At 41.1% G+C, this 24,332-nt stretch overlaps 1 protein-coding gene across 1 annotated transcript in view; it reads right to left on the bottom strand.

Annotated features, from left to right (window-relative positions):
* Positions 1 to 14,960: 14,960 nt before the first annotated feature.
* Positions 14,961 to 24,332, bottom strand: part of ALDH7A1 (aldehyde dehydrogenase 7 family member A1) — a 17,619-nt gene continuing 8,247 nt past the window's right edge. Inside the window, exons 7-17 of the mRNA XM_026046556.1 lie at positions 23,232 to 23,309; positions 22,236 to 22,333; positions 21,534 to 21,575; positions 20,418 to 20,512; positions 19,361 to 19,445; positions 18,976 to 19,082; positions 18,081 to 18,197; positions 17,552 to 17,649; positions 17,362 to 17,435; positions 16,238 to 16,313; positions 14,961 to 15,415 (exon numbers count right to left, since the gene is read on the bottom strand). Coding sequence (XP_025902341.1) covers positions 15,361 to 15,415; positions 16,238 to 16,313; positions 17,362 to 17,435; positions 17,552 to 17,649; positions 18,081 to 18,197; positions 18,976 to 19,082; positions 19,361 to 19,445; positions 20,418 to 20,512; positions 21,534 to 21,575; positions 22,236 to 22,333; positions 23,232 to 23,309 — 925 coding nt within the window. The 3' untranslated portion in view covers positions 14,961 to 15,360. The remainder of the gene's footprint in view (positions 15,416 to 16,237; positions 16,314 to 17,361; positions 17,436 to 17,551; positions 17,650 to 18,080; positions 18,198 to 18,975; positions 19,083 to 19,360; positions 19,446 to 20,417; positions 20,513 to 21,533; positions 21,576 to 22,235; positions 22,334 to 23,231; positions 23,310 to 24,332) is intronic.

The raw sequence follows: 24,332 nt of genomic DNA on the forward strand, positions 1-24,332 counted from the left end.
CTAGTTAGTGTTAAAAAAAGCAATATTTAGAATTATAGCAATTAGGATCTGTAAAGTATTGTTTATATATGCTGTGCATTTTATAACCATTTCTGTGAAATGTATCTTGTTTAAATAAACTGGGTTTTTTTGTAAAACACATGACTTGAAGTACATCTTGGGCCCATCCACCTGTTTTAGTGAAATGTGAAATTCATGATCGGAGTAAGCTCATGCCTCACAGTACAAAGTTTGACTGTTAGGAGGGAGGAACAACTTTCTGCTAATGCTTCTTTTTACCTGACTATATCCCAGATGCTCCCAGACTGAGGAGACAGAATAGTMGAAGCAAGTTTGGCTTTTGGATTACTATATATATTATATAATTATTATAATTTTAGTATATATATTATATAACTATTGTAATTTTATATGTAGTTATAATAGTTATATAATATATACTAATATTTTATAATTATATATATGAGAAAATATATAGCTTATACAACTTGCCTTTTCTTCCTTCTCCACTTCCCTTCTTTGGGTGTTTTAATAGCGGAAATATGCTTTTTAAATTATGCTTTAAAAACTGAGTACATGTGGTCCTCTGTCAGTCCAACTTCAGGGGATCCTGATTATACCACAAACTGACCTGAACCGGGCTATACTGCTTCATTACATGAGTGAGGATGGTGCTCTGCAGTAAGAAAACAGGTGGGAAGAGAATGATCTATCGAATGCTTTAGGAAGTAAGGGGTGAAGCCCTGTCATTAGCCTTATCATTAGCCATTAATGAACAGGATAKTGGCAGGAGTGACTGAGCAAACGCAGGCAGATGGGAGCGCTTTGGCCTGCCTGGCAATAGGATGGAGTGTGGACAAAAGGGGAGAGAGTCCCTCAAAGCAGGAGAAGCAAATTGCCCAGGATTACGGAGGTTACAGGTCAGGACTGCAGAGCAGGGCTGCACGGAGCCTGTGGCCGCTGCTCTCCTCGGAGCTCGCTCCACATGTCCTCTGGCTTGGTTCCTAACCCCATGCTCCTCATGGGGTGACCCGCAGGATCTGATACCATTCGCCAACAGTCTGCGCACGTGCAGGCAGTACGACACCTTGGCCACAGCCGGAGATAAGAGCTGGCCACACGAGCCCCTGCAGGGGAACAGTGTGATGTGACAAGCGTGGTTTGAGCCCAGCAGCGGTTTGCCCTAACCCTGTTTGGAAWGGCAGAAAACAGCAGTGGGGAGCAAGGAAAGGCTTGTTTTTCCCGGAGCAGAGGGAGAGGGGGAGACCTGGGGGCTTCTCTCTCTGCATTTGAGCTGATACAAAGAGAGGCCGCAGGAGACTTGCTGGTCTGCAAGAAYAAACTACTAATTGTTCCAGTTGTACAGCAATAAGAGGAAGGATGTGCAGCTTTGGGGACATCAACCTACACCAAATGTTAGTAACTAGTAGTTTGTTGTACAGAGTGTCTTAAAAACTGACTGAAAAGATCTTATCTGACTGTTATCTCTAAAAGGCCTGAAAGACAAGGGCTGCACTTTGTATCGGCTGTAGAGCATCCAGTACTGCCAGGTTCTGGCAACACACTGAAACTACAGGTTTATGGCAGCCAGCAGGAACATATCCCTAACGCTTTTTTTTTTCCCTCTGTGCAGTTGGTGATCTCATTTTTCCTTCTCAATAGGCATAGTCCAAGTACCTTCAGCTAGCGTAAATTCCTGTTCTAAGAAAACAAAACAGCTCCATCTCATAAAAAGGAAATAATATTTCAAGTAGCTGCCAAGATTCTCTGGTTRTATGAGTGGGTGTTGTAGATGAGACCTGACTTTTCCACAGTGCATGCTGAGAATACCCAACAAGCAGAGTGTCGGGGGTTCCTGTTCATGCAAGCACGTAGGAAGCCRCAGCTCCAAGGAAGGGATCGCAGAATGGGAATCCCCCTTTGAGCACAGCATCAACTGCAGTAACTTCCTGCTGGCATTTGCAGAAGAGTCTAAAAGACGTGCATACGTTTGTTGGATTGTTGTTTTTGTTGAATTTTTTTCGTGCCGTTGCTGCTTTCACCTGAATGCTCATGCAGTGGTTAGTCATGTTCTCCCCGCTATACCCGTGCTCCCCGTGTGCTCTCATTTCTAGGCCTCCAGGCGACGGTCACTTGATAAACACTAAATGAAGGACGAGGTTGGTGCCAGCCGGGCCTTCAGGCTGTTGCTGGGACAGCTCAGCACAGCTGTGAGCGAGGGGAGAGAGCATGGGAGGTTTCACATTTACAGAGCAGGTGTGGAGTGCAGTAACGACRAAGGAAAAGCTGCCTATTTATACAGAGAACTGAGCAAATACAGATTCTTTTGTGCTCAGGGCCTTAGCGCATGGTTTTATAAACAGTATAGGAATAACCTCATTTGCAAAGATTTATACCAGCACTTGCTGTCAGTTTTCTTGGTGAAAAYAGCTGAGCCTTTGACATGTCAATTTACTCAAGTGAGAAAATGGGCTAATCTCATTTTGCACTTTTAGCTATATTGTTTGAACTCCATGAAACTTTTTAGCTAAAATTGTTCAGGTAATGAGATCTTACGAAGATTTGCTGCAGTCTTGGGTTACAAAATCAATGTAGTCTGATTTAATAGCGGAGCTTCACGAAAACTTAYTGCTTAGCTAATATCCTAAACAAAATACAGGGCAGCAAGTTTCATGTGTCCCTTAAATTATTGTCTGTTTATCTTATCAGTATCATTCTTGGATATTAACAGTCAAATCATTACAAATAAATAATATACAGTATGTACACTAATCAAGAAGATCAAATCTAAGGTTATATGAAAGGGATAGCACTAATTGGAGTTTATTCCCTGAGCTTCTACAAGATGATATGATACCTAAAACTATTCCTATTCACAATGTGGGAAGACTTAACTGTTTTTAAGACTTTCTGCTTCCTCCTCCTGATGACTCTTAACTGACCTTCAAATTTCTGTTTAGCTAAATTGGCTGGTGATATTGTGCCTACTCAACTTCAAATACATCTCAAACATGTGCCCTCGTCCTCCAAAACCAGTCCTCCCTTTCAGAGGGACCTGGACAGGCTGGAGAGTTGGGCAGAGAGGAACCCTCATGAGGTTCAACAAGGACAAGTGCAGGGTCCTGCCCCTGGTCAGGAATAACCCCAGGCGCCAGGACAGATTAGGGGCTGACCTGCTGGAGAGCAGCTCCACGGAGAGGGACCTGGGAGTCCTGGTGGACACCAAGTTAGCCATGAGGCAGCAGTGCCCTCGTGGCCARGAAGGCCAATGGGATCCTGGCTGCATCAGGAGGATGTTGGCAGCAGGGGGAGGGAGGTGATCCTGCCCCTCTGCTCAGCTCTGGGGAGGCCACACCTGGAGTATTGGGGGCAGTTCTGGGCTCCCCAGGACAAGAGGGACGTGGAGCTTCTGGAGAGGGTCCAGCAGAGAGCAACAAAGATGATGAAGGGAGTGGAACATCTCTCATATGAGGAGAGACTAAGCAAGCTGGGCCTGTTTCATCTGGAGAAGAGAAGATAGAATCTGATCAATATGTGTAAATACCTGAGGGGGGAACATAGGGAGAAAGGGACCAAACTTTTCTTGGTGGTGGCCAGTGACAGGACAAGGGGTAATGGGTACAAATTGAAACACTGGAAGTTCCACTTCTATGTGAGAAGAACTTCTTTACTGTGAGGAACTGAGCTAGATGATCTCTAGAGGTGCCTTCCAACCTCAACCATTCTGTGATTCTCTGTCTTACGGCAACATGGTTGGGAGCCCTTGTCTACACCTGTCATGGTAGGACCTCAAAGGGGATGGTCCCAAGAAGGAACTGATTAGGTAACTGCCTTTAGAAAATCCCAGCACAATTGGTATAATAGTCAGAAGCTTTTCAGTAGTTATCTTCTGTGTGTCTGTCATCATCTCCATTAACATTTCCATGCAGCATTGTAGCAAGGAGAATTTGAGCAGGAGTTCARGATAGTTTTATGTTAGTGAAGCATTTCCTTAGCTTGTGGTTGTAATATTCACAAAGAATAGAAATGTATTCCAGTTATCCCCTATTGGCTATACTGTTGATTTGTACTGAACACTTTCCTCACTCTTCCCCATTCAAGGTGATTGGAACATACGATTTATGCCAAAAACTTCCCTCAAACCAAACACTTCCCAGCCCCTTTCAATACTATAATCCTTGATGGGAAGGAGCAAACACCCCAAGTTGGATATCTGTTTATCACATAGGCATCTGTGCTGAAAAATTCAGAAAGATGGTAAGTCCTTGAGAAGAGCATCCCCCAAATTAGTGTCCTCCACTAAGAAAGTCTAAGTTTCCAACTGAATGGACTTACTAGTTGCCGGCCTCCGTAAATTCAGTTTAGTCAGCTTTTTTCCCCTCAGTATCCCATGTGGAGCCTTTGCCAATACACGATTGCATATGTGACTTGCTTGCTTTGACAGCTTGTGTACTGAGTTGATTGGGATGCTGCTTAAAAGCTCATTATATCATTAACATTGAAAGATCACCTTAGCCTTTTCCAGGGTTTATATAACAAACAGCAAGTTCAAGTCATAATGCATGGTGATGCAGGAAGTGCATCCTGTTTTGAAAGTATAATATTCCATATTAAACTTCCTAATAAAGATTTATTAGCGTCTGACAATGCAGGTAACCTGGAGGTTGGGCTATATGATAAAGGTCTCTTCAACTGCTGTTCTTACTTAATGGTATTGATAAGGTAATTTTCCACTGAGTAGGCATTTTAACAGTGCTTAGTGGGAGATTAAAGGAAAATCATTCCAAAGTGCTGCCAAGTACAAAATTAAAAAACATCTCCTCACACAAACTACAGATAGATAGATGGGGACTCCTTCCATGGAAAAAAGAATAATGAGTAACTTAATAACTTGATTATAACTTTATGTGCCAGAGCTGGCATGCAGGGCAAAATGCAGCTGTGAATCTTTCCAGCTCTTGTGGCTTGCTGCCATGCCAATGTGCACACGTGGCTGAATTCTGGCACAGAAGCAAGGTGAGAAGAAAGCCAGCTGGTGCTAAAAGCTATTTCCACTACGCACATAATGAGCCATCAATCTTCTCTCTGATTCTGATGAATTAGTTGAACTAATGAACTATTTTTCAACTAACTCTGATGATTTAGTTGAAAAATAAATGCTCTGTGAAGTTGGCTTAGAATACCAGGGTTGAGAGGTGCGCTAGTTCCTATCTCTGACTCATCCCCTAAAACAGGTCTTAGTGATGCAATTAATAATTCAGATGAAAAAAAAAAAAATCTACATTACCCAATTTGGAATTGGTCAGCCTTTCTCAACCATGCCTTTCTCATTTACTGTAGTTGCTGGATGGAAGGCGGAGGCCCATTTTAAAGACTCAAACTTCTTAGTTGTGAGAGTGTGCGCATCTTTCACACTTACCTTGACACAYTTCTGGTTCTGTAATCACTCTTTGACCATCAGAGTAAGCCTYACACATTAAAACATTCACTGGTTGAGGTTTACCTGCATTAATGAAAGCAAGGATGTTGGATTAAGGTTAGGCCTAAAGAGAAGAAGGTGTTCATACCTTACTTCGTTGCTTATCCTCATCTGTTGTCCATCCTCTAATTCCTTTTCCCTCATATTGCTCAGTGTGACCCCAATCAAAATGCTCATCTGCTAAATAGTAACCCATTCAAAAATGGCTTTTTTTCTACCATTTTGAAGCTAAAGGAGTGTCTATAAAACAGCCTCGCAACAAGGAAGCACTTTTTGACCGGTGCCTCAAAGAATATACTGAGAAGCTTTACTGCTTTTACTTTTTCTCCTTGTTTTCTGTGACTTGATTCCACACTATTCCACATAAGGTAAACAGCACTGGGATACTCCAAGGAAATATGTCTTTGTGCTTGCCCAGTACCTATGGGCTTCCCTGAGGGTGCACTGCTGGCCATGCCATGGTCAGAGCTCTGCGTGGGCAACTGCTCAGTGAAGGCCATGCAACTCTGGTTGCTCTCTTCAGCTGTGAAAATAAGAGAAAAAATCCTCTTAATATGTAACAACAGATGCTCACCAAAGAATAATGTATCTGTCCCATGATTTTTTTTGTGAGAGAGCTCTTGGGTTCCCTCAGAAGGCAGTTACCTCTCACAGTGAGAGCACTATCACTAGCGCCAACATACTGAAATCAAATCTTTCACTTAAAGCTGTGACAGACTCTAATAGCAAGGTTGGAAGCCTGTCTGTCACAGCAAATATGCTTGCCGACGTGATGGACTGTAGCTAAATGCAATATTCATTTTTCTCCTGACATGCTGACATGCTTTATTGGAATTTTTATCTTTGTGCTGAATAGTGAAATTAGTCTCCAAACATTAATTCCAAACACAGTCTACCTTCTCCATCTGTTTTTTTGAATCATTTTTTTTCTTTTTCCATTCCATTCTGCTTTTTGAATTAGCAAATTCTCCCTTCTCTGCTCTAAAGAGCAAATCTTTCCCTGAGTTATTGAAGCTCCTAATATTTATAATAAGCTCCTTAAGATAATGCTAGAAATTCCATTTATGTTTCTGCATTTGGTGAAAAATATGGAGGGAAAAGGTGATTGTGCTACGTTAATACAGTAACAACTTCATCCTATATCATTTTTAATAAGCAGTGTAATTTTAATAGTTTCATCACTTTAGATACAAATAATGCAAAACGCTCATTCAAATGATAATCACAAATACATTTACTTACTTAACCATTTGAGATCTTTTTACCTGTGGTATGTGTTGTTAGAGATTCATCTAACAGCCAAAGGCAAAGGACTAAGCTTGTGGGCTCTTTTTACAGCCTTAAAATGATGTAAATCCTATCAATTACTTGCTTTTCATGGAGCTGTTCTCTCTTTTATTACATTATTTTACTGTTCATAATAGAACTCCCTGTGAAGGTATAATCTCTTTGAATATTTAGAAAACCTTGACCAAAGTTTGAAAAAAATGCTTTGTGATAATCAGGAAACACAAGTAGATTCGATGTGAATTTTGTAAAATGTCACAGATGTGATATCCAGGCCTAAGATCTTTTTTAACTGTTTCCCTGAACAAAAAGGATTTCCATAAGAGAAAATGATGAGAAAAAAATAAAAGGAATATAGACATTCATGACATGTTATACTAACCAAGTCTACATTGTGAACCTTTCTTTTATCTTTTCTTCCCACTTTGAAACTACAGGATTTTTAAGCTTGTTTGGTTTCCAGGCTGCAAGTAATCATTTCAGTCTGAATAGACATATTCTCTATTTATAGTGTGTGACAACTGTATTCAGCAATACCAGAGGCATTCAAATCACATTGGAAAATGGAGATATCTAACATCTAAATCATAAAAAAGGAGATTTTTTTCGCTCCTCTGACAGTTCTTCTTATGGTATTGTCATTATCAGGAAGGACACTTCCCTGTCTTGGTTTGTTGTTTTTTCAGTTCCCTGGGCTACTTTCCTGTAAAAASTAGTTACAGTGGACTCGGGAGTGCTTCAGGGAATGAGTGCTTCAGCAACAGCCACTCTGCTCAAGACCCTGAATTATTTGTGTGTGGCCATGAAAGGTGCTTCRGAGTGCGCTGGAAAACCGCCATGTGGGATGGGACGTTCCCTCCCGCCTCAAAGCTTTCCACACTCTGCTCTGCTCAGGGTAACAGGCCCAAGTAACAGAAGATTCCAGTGTCCATGTCCTGCAGGGAAAACCTTTCCGTAATGTGTCTTGAGTGGGAGAATTTTGAAACTCAAGCTATTGAATTTCACCACTCCTGCTAGTTGCTGCTTCTCCCGGAGGCATCTGCCCCCCAGGGCATGTGCTGCTCCTGCTGGAGAAGGAGGCACTTCCAGCTGGTGCCTGTGCTGGGAGCCCAGCCTGGGAATGCAGCCTGATCCCCTGGACACAGCAGGGGCCTTCTTGCTGCCTGCAGGGCCCACGTGCTCCCCTGCCTGTGGCTCAGGGACTGCGGATTCCCTGGGAGAGAACGCCCCTTCCGGATGAGCCACGTTCAGATCTATCCCGTGCACAGGCTCGTGCACAGGCCAAGAGCCACAGCCCGCTGAGGGAGACTGCAGCAGCGCCCCTATCATCATCCAAGGGGGAAAAGTGTAAAGCAAGTGTTGCAAAACTTCCCGCGTGGTTACAGAGGACGAGGATGTGCAATCTGAGGAAATGAGAGGCAGATCTCTTAAGAGATGAAGCAAAGCTTGGGTGTTTATTTCCTCCAACGTACTTGTTCTCACATCCTTCATCAGTCTAGCACAAATTTGGCAACCTTACTAACAAGCTAGCAAACTTGTGCACACAACAAGCTGGAGAACAGATAATGAATTTATGTTGAAGAAATTATCTAAAGGACAAAACACTACTGATGTTCTTCATTTGGACTCCAAGGGCAACTCCTTCATGCTTTGCACCATGTGCTATTATTGTGTAACTCATACAATAAGGCAATTTTAAAGTGACTTGGGGTGGTGGGTGGGTGCACACGGGCCGAGAGGTCTGAGCAAACAGTGGCTTCTGGTTTGCAGCACTGACAGCCGCTTGGCAGCAGAGCAAATGACAACACGAGAGAAGCTGCAATGAGCAAGTTGCTGCCAAGCTGCTACTTCACATACAGATTACTTGAGGAAAAAATAGGTCAATAAAAATGGTCAAAAATTTTGCAGGCATAGAAAAGAATGTGAGGCCACAGTTGAGAAAATGCAAAAGAAAATACCTCTGTTGTGGGATCGGTGGTTCTTCTTCCTCTAAATCACCATCAGAATGCAAATTTCTCTTAGGGCTGGCAAGGGGAAGTAGGAAGTCACCAACCCTAGATTTTATCGGCCGGAGCCAGCGTCACGTGCGGGGCCAGGGAGTGCTGGGGATTTTGCATGACTATCAGCACTTGCCTTTCCCCCACTTACCTTGCGCTCGCGGTGAGCAATCCAGACCTATGTGGACAGCTGCCTTAGTGCTGGATATCGCGGCATCGTAAGTGTGCATGGCTAGCGTTTTTCCTGAAAAGATTAAAATCAGCACAAAGAAATCAGCATTGCCTGACTGCTAGGGCTTTGGTCAAACAGTGGCCTGAGTCACTTCACACACACACGTATTTCTGACTCCCTGCAGCAGGGAGAGCTGGAAGCCARTGCCCAACCTGCCCGCAGTTGCTTTGGTTAAAGGCCAGGATGTTTTTTCCTCCTGCTACCCCTCTTCCTGCTCACATGCTCCTTCTTCCTATACTCACCAGCTTACCTGTGGTGCAGTTTCCACTGGCATTCCCAACTTGCCTCCAGGAAAATCAGTTGGGTCATTTTAATCAGCTTAAAGCAATTTAAGTGACCAGTCTGGCGGAGGAGGGAGAAGCTGGAGGTGAGTGCACTGTAAAAACACATGATCTCCTAAGGCTAAATCTACAAGAGGCTGCTTTGGACGTTTAACTCCCTTAACCACACTCAAGAAAGGGCTTGTATGGGGCCATCCCTCTCCCTCACAAACACCGAGCTGTAAAAGAAAACAGTAACAGCTTAAGTTTTGTGAGATTCCCCCCAAACTAAGACTCCATAGGGGTAGACAGGATGCGGGGGCTTCTGCCCGCATGGAGAAGCGCCGCTGGGGCGGGAGAACAGCAAAGCCAGGACGGGGCTGCTCCGTACAGGAGGCAGCTCCGTACGGGACCGAGCGGCCACCGCCGCCAGCCCCTCATCCCACACAAACCCATGGAGACCCACKGCCTCTCACCTCGCAGTCCCCACCACTCCCAAACGCAGACCAAGGAAAACTCCCAACCAAGAAAAAAGAAAAAAAAAAAATGAACAGTTTTTCTCACTTCCTAGAAATTAAAGCAGCAGAATGGCATATTTCAGAAAAGAAAAAAAAAAAAAAAATGCTGCTTGCTTCCCTTGGCTTATCTGCTTGTAAAGAGCTAGAGAGGAAACTAAAGCTGAACAAAGGTAGAAAATGCTCCCCTCAGAAAAGAGAGGGGGATGTGGGGACCTCATGCTCTGGCCATGCTCACGGCAGCGGTCCAGTTGCTGCAGTCCTTGCTGCTTGGAAGACAGCAAGGATTAATACCTCCAGTGCTAATTAATTAAAGAACCTGGCAGAGGCACATGCAGCTCCAGATTTTCCACTCCCAGCAAATACAATTCTGGAGTAATTATCCTGAAGCGAAATGTGCTAAGCCAGAATAATGAGAAAAGAAGAGGATAATTATTTTCTGCTCTGCTCCATTGACTTACCACCCCATAAAACAGGCTGACTAATCTGACCTCAGTGTTGAGGAAGGAGAAGCTATGAAGTGATGATGCAGACAAACAATCAAAACAAATGCAAGTCACGGAAATGCTACAGAAAATATGTTTTTATCTATAGGAATTTATGGGGGGGAAAAAAAAGGAATTGTTCCAACTTGGCTTACATCAGCTGTGATTCTACACCAGAACTTTTCTTGTTTGTTTAATCACATATCTCAAAATATAARTTTTCTGCTTAGCTGAGGACTACCATGAGCCAAACAAATTACTTGTATCTTTTATAAGACACCAGTACACTCTGAAATGCCAATTTCTTGACCTAGTTTCAAAAAACCACCAAAGAGGCACATGAACATTTGGCTTAACAAGAATGGGCAATTTGAAAAACCCATTTATTAAAAAACAAAGGGTTGTGCAAAGTATGTGCAAAGTATGTGCAAAGGGTGCTTTGCATTTACTATCTCCTATGGAGCCACTCAACACAGAATGTCACAGGTTAAGCTACTGCCAGGGTGAACTTTCCAGTGAGCATTCACACCCTTTTGTCTGCTTTCCAGCACAGCAAGCGGTTTGATGGTCACATCAGCCAATGCTGGTTTAGGCTGCTTAGAACAGCAAAGCTGGGTTCACTTGTGCTCACTAACCACACCACCCCGCTCTCTCCATCCCAGCTTTTTTCCCACAAGAGTCTCTGTTTCTTTGGCTGCCACTCACCTTTCCTTGAGCTAAAATCCTTGTATTGTTTTTCTCCAATCTGTGAATATTCAACACCACAAAAAAGCTTAGTGTGATAGTTTGTCCTGCATTATATGATGAATTACCACCATAGCCTTACTCTGCTATTTGTTTTGCCTCAAATCAAGACCATCTGCATCAAAACGAGAGAAGGATGGCCCTGCTGCTCCTTGTGGGGCAGACAGGAATCCCTTATTCATACATATGCARGCAGTTTCTGAAATCCATAATCATGAAATCCATAATCAGGTACAGGCACAAGCAAAGACATACACATATGAGCTAGAAAGAGGTTTATACTCTGGGGCTCTGTGAGTATGCTCTGCACTTAACAGTACCAAACAAGTGTGTTAAATCATAAAAATGGCCATTGCAGTAAAAATTTTAATATTTCATCAGTGGTTGATGAAAACTGAAATGCTGCATTTAGGCTTGCTGAACTAGGTTAGCAGAAATGTAACTGGGAGAAGAGTTTGATGCTGCACACCCCAAGGTACTTCTCAAACTGCAGTAGCCACATTGGACTGAGTGGTTTCTGTCATTACCACCCAGTCTAAGCCACCAACAAGGAGTCTCCTCAAATCCAACAAGGTTGAGACCCTAAGAGTTCAATAGTATTTTGGGGATTAAACAAAAGCCTCAGAAGTACAAAGCAGGACCTCCTTCCCTGCTCTTCTCCACCTCTTGCTTTCAGCCTTGTTTGCTGACATTTAACTGCATGAACTGGGCCAGCAATGCCTGGGGCTAGCCACAGCACATGAACCAGCACTTGTCCCAGCACATGAACCAGCAACACTGGCTTCATTACTGCCACCAGGGTGGCTGGAGACATCCATGGGGAAAACAGCAGGGAAGCAAATCACAGTCACCACCAACTCCAAGCCTTTCAGGCTTCAACACTATGGAGGAATGAGACTTCCTCTGAGACACCAAAAAGCAGCTTSAACTGCTTGTTCCCTTCAGCCAGAGCTGAAAACTGAACGGCAGGAAAACACAATTGTAAGGCCAGGGAACAATAATGCACCAGGTAAAGTGTGTATTAAATAAATTGTTTTCTCTTACCTGGGGATGAGTACTTAATTGAAAGACTATTATATTTATCTTTAGCCTTTTGGAGTTAATGATTTATATAAGAACTGCATTAATCAACCGAGGCTTAAGCAGAGTGAAGTAGATTTAATTACCAGCTAAGAAGTAATGTTCCCAGATGTGCTGGAGTATAAAAGACGTTGAAGAGAAGAGGCTCKTGCTTTACACATCTGCCTAAGGAATGATAAAGCCGCTCTGCAGTGACCTCACGTGCTGAGAGAACTGGAGAAGCAGGAGATGCTGCTGCTCCGCTGCGAGCTTTGCTCTGGCCAACAGCGACACCGAGGGGAGCGGGGCGCGAGGGGAAGGCTCTGCGCCAAAACACAGGGGCACTTCCCCCTTACCTGCAGGAAAGCAGCGAATTGTACTGGGAAAAACACACACACGCACAAAAACAAACAGAGAAGACATCACGGACAACAGAACAAACGATAATTTAGCATGAACAAGTATGTATATTTGTAGCCGCTACCTGCAAATAACCACATTCTAAACACAGGGTTGGAAACTCRGCACTGCAAAAGGCAGAGTAGTCACAACCGAGATTTGCAAACAAATGAAGTCAACTAATCCAGTAGTTTTCAAGCACTAGGCATAGGGCAAAGGGCAGTAYGTTTTGCTCCTCAAAGAACACACACTACAGGATACTGAGGAGAAGGCATTGCAAACGTCCTTGCAAGCCCATCATTTTTACTCAGGAATTTAACGTTTCAAGATTACGCCGTTTGCCCATGAACACAATCTGTGTCCCCTTTCACACTGATTTTTCACTGTTCATTGTAGAAGCAATTGTTGGATTTGTCTATAAACCTAAAATGACAATTGCAGAATTTGTGTTTTTCTTTTCCTAAAAAGAATATAGCAAAAAAGCAAGTCACTTGCAAGACCAATCCCRTCAAGGTAATTTCAGGGTAAGCGATACTGTGCTAACAAATGAATTATTGATCACGTGTCATTTTCTACTTGTTATTCACTGGTAATACATTCAGTGGTAATTAAGTTTATGCAACAGTGGAACTGCCGACAGCGCTTGTATTAAAACTGCAAGTTCATTTTGCTGCACACACCAGTAGCTCCAAGACATATTTTACAAATAATCAAACTGCCTTCCTCTGGGTGAGATAACCCAACGACAGCTAATGCAGTTTACAGTCTCTTGAATGGACCTTCCTACTTAAATCAGAAACTGAGAAACAGTGTGTTTACAGTTTCTTTAAGCCTGCTTTAGTTTTATTGCTTCATCATAAATATGACTCTCTATAGTCATCTAAATCCTTGCCAGAAATTATTGTCACTATTGGAGACAGTCTTTAAGTGGCTCTCCCCTTACGTGCCTCACAGAGAGCCAGCAAAGCTTCTTTAGTAATAGGTATTCAGGTAAATACCCAAAAAGATAAACAGRTAAATTCAGCAAAGCTTCTTTAGCAATAGGTAAATAAACCAGCTAAATAAAATGGGGAAAAAACCCATCTAACAGGCTCCTCTAAGGAATTCAGAGGTAGATACAGTGTTACGAGAAGCAGTTGTACAGACTGTAATATCCAGTCAAAAATCCATGGYTATGCTGATGAAGATCTTTGGAATAGTGTTTTACACTCAGCAAAAGTGCAAACGAAACAGCCACCTGCTGATGGAGATGTGTTTGCCTGCATGAAGTGGATGCAATAAAAAATACTCATCATGAACAAAGATAGTCTGATACTTGAAGATGAAAGTCCTCCATAAGACTGCCAAAAAGTCTGTGCTGCAGAAGGGATCCCAATGTCAAAACGTTAATTGTTGATTGGGATCAATGTTAAACTTTGAGAACAACCACAAGTTTAGGGTGTTGCTACATAGCACATTCACCCTCATGTTTTCTTTACATTTTTCCTATTTATTCCCATTTCCAGATAATGATTTGAAGACCAGTGAAACATTTCTAGGGGCAGATGTCAGATCCAACTTTATTCCTGCGCACAGAGCTCTACTGTAAGTTAAACCAGAAGACTAGTGAAATTATTTCACCCAGAGGGTAAAGAGGCCTTTACTTTGCAGAGAAAGTGGATGTGGCAGGAACAAAAAAGGGCTATTTATTTTGAACTTGTTTTCCTGCTTGGAATGAGGCTATCCAAAAACAATTAATAGGTGACAAGAAGGGGAAAGAGCTCCTGAACTTATTTTTCATTAAGACAGAACAGTAGTGGTTTTCAGTGCCTATGAACAAGGGCAGTGATTACGCTCTCTGTAATTGTGCTATGTTCAGGATAATTAAATTTTGAAATCAGAGATCTTGCCCTGATCTGAGGCTCAGGGACTCTAGTTCTGTATGAAATGCACAACATCTCTTCGATACAGCTATTTCCTGCTTAAAGCACAAAGAATTACTCAGAGAACTGACTTGACTGAAAGAGTCTCATAAACCTCAGTAGGGAAAAGCTCAGAGTTTTTCTTTTTTTTTAAAAAAAAAGGAAAGTGCCACCTAAAACTACTCTTCTACAACAAAGATGCCCAATTTCGAGTACACAGTCAATCTTAATACAAGGTATTATGAAGAAAGAGAGGCAGATAGTGTTGTAATATTTTGAACCTTGGACAGCTTTAGGGTGTCACAAGGGTCACAACAACTTGAATCGTGAATCCTTCTGGTGTAAGAGGAGGTCCCAAGAGCTGGAGCAGCCTGGGATCTTATCCCCTATTCACAACACGAGGGGTGAAAGCCTCCTTTCTGAAGGAGGAAGGGACACTAAAGCAGCCTGTTTAACCAGTGACTTTTCTTCCAGGTAGCAGCTCTATATGAGAAAACAGCCAAACGTATCTGTCTCCAAAACATCCAACAAAAACCCAAGAAGCCCAAATAATCTCACAAAATGTTCCTTTATTTATGCATTTAAAAAAAAAAAAAAAAAAAAAAAAAAAAGCTCTGTACTGGACCCCCCAATAGCACCAGGAATCTGTAGACATTCAGTAATATAGTCTGAAGCACAGACCTCCTAGCTGTACATAACAGCAGATGGTGCAGGATACAGACAGTGCTGATACTGAAGCACAAATATAAGGCAAGAGAAGATTATTCAGGCCACCCAATCCAAGTTTATTTTCCCTTCTTCCCAAGAAGAAATAAGTTTAATTTGAAGATGAAAGCAATAATTTGATACACTGAAAGTAAAAAAATTTAAAAGTAGCTGATTTCCTGATAGAGTTATCATTGCTGCAAGTAAGTTTCAGATAATTTTCTTCACCATGAGGCTTAGAAGAGACGTGATTCTGAAAGGTAAGGAGAGCTCAGGGCAAGGCCACACGTAAGGTTCTTATTGAAACTTGATTCCTTGAGCCAAAGGCAAGTCCTTGCTGTAGTTGATTGTACTGGAAGAGAAACAAGTATTCAGAGAGAAAGCTTAATGAGCAAGATTATGTGGTTCATTTCCTACAAATAAGGCTTCTGATTGCTGTCACATGTATACAAGAGTCTTCTACAACRTATTTGCCTATTTAAAGTTGTGAACTGACTTTACCCTGTTTTCAATACAGTAACTATACCAAGAAAGCCCCTTCCCATTATCCTTCCTCCAATAAAAAAACCATAGTGCATAATCCTTTATTTCCTTTCTTTCTAACCAAATGTCAGTCTAATAAAATCAAGGTGAGGTTTTCCACATTTGCAGGCCTTTGCATGCTAACCAAGGTAGAGGCTGTGCTAATAGCAGGACACAGTGAAGGAATGGGAAATACAGATGAGGGTATAGACCCTTATAGAGTAGCTGTCAGTAGATTTATGGAGAGATATCCAACAGTGGTCTGCTCTCTGTGGGTTCTACTTTACTTGCTTCGCTGTAAGTTTCAGTAATTTAATTTTTAGCTGAGTTTACATTTGGCAAGATGAAAGAAAACAAAAGTCAGAATAAAACTGACTTTTTACCAACTATGATTCACCCTGCTCTGGAAAAGGACTTTTCCATTTCAAAGGACAGTAGGTAGAGAAAAGACTTTAACTAGACCCCTCCAACAGTTTTCCATTAGCAATACAAATGCAAATTCTTCCAGGAAGAAAAGGCAATTACTCCGCCACACGCTCATCTCACATTTAGTAAAGATAACCTCCACTACTCAAGGACTTTTATACCTTTTTGACTCTGGCGAGTTTTTCTATAATTTGCATTTATTTTGAATTAAAAACTTGTCTCTTACCAAGTTGACCGTCTCATATAAAGTTTCCATGAATCACTTCCAGATTCTCTTCCCCCACCAGTGTGCTTTTCACCACCTGTAGAAAAAAAAAACCAAAAAGGTCTGGGACTTTTTTGATGTTGGAAAATTTGAAACTTTTTTGGCACAGAAGTCTGAACTAATTCCAGGAGGTGAGACACTATTAAAATTAAAAATAAAATATAAGACAGGAAGACTGTTACATTTTCCTTGCCATAAATGTAGAAAAAAACTACAAGAAAAACACCACATACCACTACAAAGCCAATTCTCTCCCCATTCTTAATTTTCAAAACATGTGTCTGATGGTGAATGTCTCATCACACTTGCACTAGAGACTGCTGTTTTAAATATACTTAATTTGTTATTACAACAATGTGCTGGCTCTCATATCAGTTAAGCGATTAACTGATTATTTCTTCTTCCCTACTACCACTCCGTCAGTGTATACAATGGAGAAAAAGACAGAAATGTTTTTAAAGACTATCACAAAAAATACCTTGCACTTCAATTTTTATATATACAGACAAAAAAACATGACAAATGTGCTGAAGAATGCCTTAATTAAAACTTCTTGTTTTAACACTCCTTCATTCAGTCAGATCTTTAAATACACTCAGAACACCACTTCCAGGCTACATTCCTTGGCAGGAAAAACAAGCAGACATTAAAAAAAAAAATAATAAAATAAAAAAAAAAAGAGCGCATGTGAAAAATTTAAAAGACCAAAACAGATTTTTAAATAACAAACCCAACTGTCTCTACCCACTTTCCATTTCTTTGCTACAGCAGTGTAATTCAAAATACACTTTATTAATCTCAGTAGATTTAGTCATTTATATGAACAGACTGATACTTTGGAAACTATCATAAAGACATCTATATTATATTGTTTTACATTGGTAATGCTTTATTCTCATCTGCACTAGAAGCTTTTCTTTGCATAAGAAATTAACAAAATCATTATAAAAAAAAGTAAAATCCCTTTAGAAAAAAAGAAAAGAAACCCAAAGAATAGCATTAAGTCTTTAGAGCTGATAAGAAAGGATTTTATCATTTTAAGAAAAAAAAAAAAAAAAGGAGATTGTGTAAAAAACATAACATACCAAAAGCACCCCCGATCTCAGCCCCACTGGTTGGGATGTTGACATTCACAATGCCACAGTCTGATCCCTTCGGTCTACAAACRAAGAAGGCACTTGGTTACTGGTTTAGGATCAGCCAGAAGCGTGCATAGGTTTACAAAACACAATGATCCTATGCTTTGGGAAGACAAAAAAATAATYTGAAACGTACCCAAGCCAGCGGAAAATCCTGCCCAAATCCTTGGTGAAGATGCTGCTGGACAGACCTTGCTTTACTTCGTTATTCCAAGCAAAAACTTCCTCTTCTGCCTAGGGAGAAGCATGTCAGGGATTAAGTTATTCCTACTAAAGGCAAGCAGCTAGAAAGAAGCACTAGGACAAAATCCCCAATATCTTATGGCCATAATGCAATATGGTGAGCGCCCCTTGGCAAACACACACGAGGATACAGGACACCTGAGGGCTAGGACACCTCTGGCATTGCACAGAGAGACACAAYCCTCTCCCCGACCTGGGCAACGAAAGTGTACTGACTCACATTTTACCTCCTGTGTTCCTCAGTGGGGATTCCCATGGCAGCTCTGCTCTGTTTAAGCTATTACAGTGGATACCTCACAGTGCAGGGCAACAGTTGCTGCTTTTGACAACTGCGAGGACTACTGCACGGACAAACCTGAAATCGCTCTTCACTCTCCACCACAATCTCTCACACCAGACTACTTTCCCCTTTGCTATTTTACCTTAAATTTCAGTACATAAAGTATGGGGGCAAATGTCTCCGTGTGCACAATGGGTGCATTATGAGGGAGGCCAGTCACAATGGTCGGTTCAACGTAGTTTCCAGGTCGATTTATAACCTTCAAGACACAAAAAAGAAGAAAGAGCCAAGTAAGTTCAGGCAAAGCAGCATTCTGCTTTGCTACCAGCATAGGAAATGTACGGTCTGGTTACTATAATGGTACCTAGCAATGAGAAACAGAACATCAGACCATCTGAATAGATGGATAATTTAAATACGTAAATAAGAATAAAATTTTAAAATAAAAAACCATAACCTAGACTGCTAGGTGGACAATCAGTTCTGAAACTTCACTTATTGAGAAAAGTATATTTTCCCTCCCAAATCTGTAAGCTGACTAATAAGTCACAAAAAGAAATTTAAAGGTGTTAGGAACAAAACAGGTGCCATTAAAAGGTAAGAGTTCCCAGAATGTTAAATCCTCAAGAATCAAACATCCCACATAAAGGAGATGTGCAAGTGACTTTTTTGAATCTCCATGAATTCTTCAGGTTTGATACTGTGAATGCAGGGTTTGGGGACAGAACAGACATTTTTCATCACATGGATGATATTCAGCATTTACCCTGCTATTTTTATTTTCACTATCCTACAGGACTAGGGAATAATCCAAGAAATGGAGGAAAGCTCATAATCATTTCTTGAAGGAGAAAGCTGCTTCCTAGTCAAGATTCATCTTTACCTTAAATGAAGAACCTCAATTCTGACATTCCCAGGCTGACTAGCTTACCATCCTATGGTATGACAAACTGTAGTACAACCTTGGTCCAAAGCACCATGCTGCAGCATTTTTTTCTGTAGTATAAACTGCGGGAAGGAGAATAAAACCAACTCACCTTCCCACCACAGACCACAGAACCACCTTGTTGTTTTGCTTGYTCCACAGCATCAAGGTACATCTTCACTGCTTCTTTGGTATGAAGAGGCCCATAGAGAGTGTCAGCTAAAAAGCAAAGACATTCCTTCAGGAAAACTGTATTTTCCTAAATATTCTTATCACAACATTTGGGGAGTTATTATTTAATTTATCCAGCACAAACAGTATTAGCTGGATTCTTCACTTTCCTTTCACAGATTGTATTCTACATGTAACTAATTATTTCCATTTCCTGGTAAACTGCTTCAACTAGTAAATTAGATTGCTTCCATCTATAGTCACTTTGGAATTTCAGCAAACAGACACACCTCTCCTCAAGCTACGAGCTGATAACAGCTACTTACAATCCCAGGGGTCACCGATGCGGACCTGAGCATAGGCCTTCACCAGCTTTTCCACCACCTCATCATGTATGCTTTCGTGCAGGAACTAAACCAAACCAGACAAGGGTGTTATAAAACAGCGAAACCACAATGACTACTTCTGAAGTACAACTGCCTTTCGGAGAAGGAAGGAGTGTGGAAGTAGTGTTGCTCATTTTCAACAAATAACATTTAGAAGCAAACATTAAACTATGGCCTCAAAAGAGCAGCCACAGCATGAAACCAAGCCACAAACATTTGAGAGGCAAAAAAAAATAAACTCATTTTAATTTTACTTTATCTCAGATCAATGATATCAGTTTGTTCTGTAAACTATAAAATTCTGTGCTTATGCGCTCATGATTTTTTTTTTCTAATGAATCACCATCTTTCGTGTCTGCCCAAATTAAATCTTTTTTTTTGTGAATATTTACCCTGTCAAGCCAATATTGGAGAGAAGACTACACAGCTGATGGCAATGTAACAAACCTGAATTTGGTGAAGATGGTTGGTTAAAAAAATAAAAACCAAAAAGGCAAGCAACACAARCACCATATACCCTTCTCTTGCTGAAATCTAAACTCTGCACCAACATTTATAGCAGAAACAGGCAACTAAGTTCTGGCAATGAAAACAGAGAACTACAAAAATTTAGAAGAGTTTTATTTTTGTGACTTTAGCACTAGGTACATTTAGAAACATATGCACGAAAACCATTTTGAAACAGAATTACAGCATCATGAAAAATTACTCTCTTACTTCCCTATCAGGTTGTTTCTAGAGAAAGTAGAAATGCACTTCAAAGACTACAGGTTGCTCTCCATAATACTAACTACTTTTAAATTTCTATGTATTCATCCACACACACACACACATATATATATGCATGTGTACATTTACATATTTTATATTAAAATTATGTATTTCGTATACTATAAATGAGATGAATTTACTTAATCTTGGGCATTTTCTGAGCTTAAGATTTGAAATTAAGTTCAAAGTCAGAGCCACCCAAACCAGTCCAAATACATTTACTCACCAGTCTTCTGGCTGTTGTGCACCTCTGACCCGCTGTTCCCACAGCAGCAAATAGAGCAGATGGGATGACTAGGTTCAGATCCGCGTCTTCAAACACTTAAGAAAAAGTTAAATATCACTACGTTACTAAATCAAGAAGGTAATATACAAACTGAACAACACATTCAACTTACGTGTTGAAGGTCCTTCGAGTTCACTGGGCATTAAACAGAGTATAATAAACTCTTGACAGGTTGGTCAAGAAGCACTAAGAATAGTRCTGGTAAATACTGCCACTGGTAAATATTCTAGTAACATAAACAATTACTGTCAAAGTGTACCCAGATGGCACTTAAAAAAAATGCAYAGTTACATAGGTTCATGAAAAGAGCCGAACAAATTCATGTGGCAGGAAGAAAGAAAGGATGGTTAAACTGAGTATGCATAAATCTCACAGAATCATTCAGCCTCATCAGCTCCACAGAAATTCTGTAAGTATTCAAAAATATAGTTAAATCTGGAAAGGAGTCCTAGCAAGCAATGTTTATGCCACAGCTCAAAGCTAATTTCATGAAAAGCATGACTTTCAAATGAAAAGGGAAACAAATTCCAATCTTCAGAAAGATGAAACAGGAAAAGAACGGAGCAGAACAGCAACTTAGATACTTAGTGAGTTTATATATTATTTCTGCCATATTGCCCAATTTTGTATTTGTGTTATCTGGAAACTAGATGAATCCCTAAGTTACTTAAATCTATAAAATATGCTACTATGAATAAGCACTTGCATGCTCTGCTTTCAAGACCATATGTTGTAACTCCTGATACTTCAATGTCTATTTAGTGTCAATATAGATTCTGAAACTTAAAAATATAGTGATCAAAAGATCAGATCACTTCAAAATTTATTAACAGCATTGTCCACATCCCATTGCAGAAGTCAACTGCCTTCTTCTTTTCAACAGAAGGAAAGAATTCCAACTACCATTTTTGTCTTAAAATGCTACTCTTCCACAATATTGAAGCCAGGTGAAAAGACATGTCCTGCTAGCTACTTCTTAAACCTATAATGCAAAAAAAGGACAGTACGAACTTCTAAATAATATTTAGGGGACTAAATTGCTGCAGTGCGCATTACCGATAATGGCRTTGTTTCCTCCCAGTTCTAGCAGGCTGCGACCTGATAAAACACATAAAAGAAGTTACATCAGTCACACAGATCACTGCCCCTCATTCAGTGAGGTTATCTCTGACAAGAACTAGATTTCAATCAAACATCTGTGAATGCACATGATTTTCGCAATCATTTTSAATTTTCAGCATCACTCTTTTGAATTGCAAATGTATATAATGCAAAAAATGTCTCTTCAGAAAATTCTCTGTTCAAAACTAACTTAAGTGGGAATCCAGTAGCATGGACTCAGACAAAAATATTCCAAGTATTTGCAACAAAAATGTCATCTCAAAGGTCATAACTTTTCTCTTGCATTCCTAAGGAGTAAAAACAGACTGGGAAAGATGATTTTTTCCACAAATGGATTCCCAGACCGTCCATCTTGACCATCTCCACACAATTACATTAATGGAAAGAAAATCCTAGAAAATCAACTGTCAGCCCATGGATTTCTGGATGTCTTAAGGAAAATTCCCAGATTGTGGCAGAATTAAGTACGAAATGCAGTATCTAGCCCTAAGCACTTCCATAGTAACAYGTAGGCTCACCTAAAAGGTATAGTGCAAAACAAGCTAACCAAACTGCACTTCTGAAGCCCTCTGTGGATCCCCTACCTTTCCTAACCATGCAAACACGTGAGGAGAAAGGGGCTCTCCCCCTACTTACCGAATCTCTCCTGAACCATAAGTGCCACCTGCTTGCCCACCTTGGTGCTGCCAGTGAAGGAGAGCAAGTCCATTCGCTCGTCTCTCGCCATGGCTGTCCTACATGAGAAATAACATCACGTCTGGAATACCAAGCAGCTAGAAAAGCTCGTCACTCTTCRCAAATAAACCATGTACAATCAGGTAGATCTTTTAAAGCCAAAGGTGCACTTTTCAAAGCAAAAGACCAATGACTGAACAGAAACCAGTTAAGCTTCCTTTTAGTCAGAAGAGCAGAGGAACAAGACTGGTTTCCTTCCCTGCTTCATGCCAGATAATCACCAGCTCATCACCTGTACTAGTTTTGAACACTGATCCAAAGTAAGCAGTAAGGCCAGTCTTGATTGTTACCYTCCTTAAGAAAAGAAGCATACCTATGATTTCTTGAAACGGTTACCATCTATTCTGCCCAAAAGATGCATCTGAACACACACTTGCATCAGAAATTACCACACTGCAGTAATTAAACAGAATAACTTGAATGGTGTGCCTTCGAAGCACAAGTACACATCTACGCACGACTGCACTGCCCTACATAAGCAAGAAAATGGGAATCTATACAGCAGCAGGAGTGGTTCAGAAAGGGTACTGGGATGGAAAGTGAAAACTCTTAAAGAGTATGTGACTAGAATTTAGTATTAGCTATGTTCCTTGATTCTGATCATATATATACACGGCATGGTTGCAAAGAGAACAGGATAAATGTAGAATGTCAACYTAACTGTGGCTCTTCAGCAAACGAGACTTTCAATTAAGTTGTTGGCACACAGAGCACAAAGAGACAGGCACTATATGTTTACAGTGGGGATGGCATTTAAGAGTAGCTGATAAAAAATGACAGCAATAGGTACTTGCATGTACTGGGAACTTCTGGAAATTAGAATAATTTTACAGCCATGAGATCTTCAAAGAGCATTTTTTCTCCTCCCTCCTTCTTTACAAAACACAAGTTACCTACCCAATTTCTGCTCCACCACAAGCCAGAGAACAGACTGCTCCAGGTACGTTGTTATCCTCAAGGACTTTGGCAATTATTCTAGAATCAGAGATACAAAAAAAATTCTAAGATTTCCTTCAGAAGTATGTAAGAGTGAATAAGCCCTTAAAATATGTGTCAGCATATACATGAACAAGCTGCAGATATTAAATGAGCAACAATCTYACAGTTAATGTTAACTCACACTCCTCCTCTCCTCAAGTATCTTGGTGTTAAAGCCACTGCTCACACAAAAATGAGACTCAGAAATACATTCCTGTTCATCCACGCAATTGTCACAGGGAAGCATTAGAGTATATAAGGAACCTAGGCCACACTGTCTTTTTCCAATACAATGGAAAAGAACTCAACAGAGTAAATGTCACAGTGATATGTACCATAGATTTATTTCTACTTCTTATTATTGTAACTACATGCTATGGATAACATTTATGTTTAAGWACTAAATATAAATGTATTGTAACTTTAATTATTGAGAACATGGCCCCAGACTACTCGAGTGTTTTATATCACAGAATCATAGAATGCCGAAGGTTGGAAGGGACCTCAGAGGTCATCGAGTCCAACCYCCCTGCTCACGCAGGGTCACCTAGAGCACGTGGCACAGGGCTGTGTCCAAGCGGGTTTTAAAGATCTCCAAAGAAGGAGACTCCACAACCTCTCTGGGCAGCCTGTTCCAGTGCTTTGTCACCCTCACAGTGAAGAAATGCTTCCTTAAGTTCCTGTGGAACTTCCGATGCTTCAGTTTGAAGCCATTTCCTCTAGTCCTATCACTGGCCATCACTGAAAAGAGGCCGCCCCCTCCTCCCCCCTCCCTCCCTTGAGGTATTTATACACGCTGATCAGGTCCCCCCTCAGCCTCCTCTTCTCCACGCTGAACAGGCCCAGCTCCCTCAGGCTTTGCTCATATGGCAGGCGTTCCAGGCCTCTGATCATCCTCGTAGCCCTGCGCTGGACTCTCTCCAGCAGCTCCACATCCCTCTTGTCCTGGGGAGCCCAGAACTGGACGCAGTACTCCAGATGTGGCCTCACCAGGGCTGAGTAGAGGGGGATGATCACTTC

The sequence above is a fragment of the Nothoprocta perdicaria genome, unplaced genomic scaffold, assembly GCF_003342845.1.
Source record: "Nothoprocta perdicaria isolate Ctin4 unplaced genomic scaffold, notPer1 scaffold_45, whole genome shotgun sequence".
In the NCBI taxonomy this organism is placed as follows: Eukaryota; Metazoa; Chordata; class Aves; order Tinamiformes; family Tinamidae; genus Nothoprocta; species Nothoprocta perdicaria.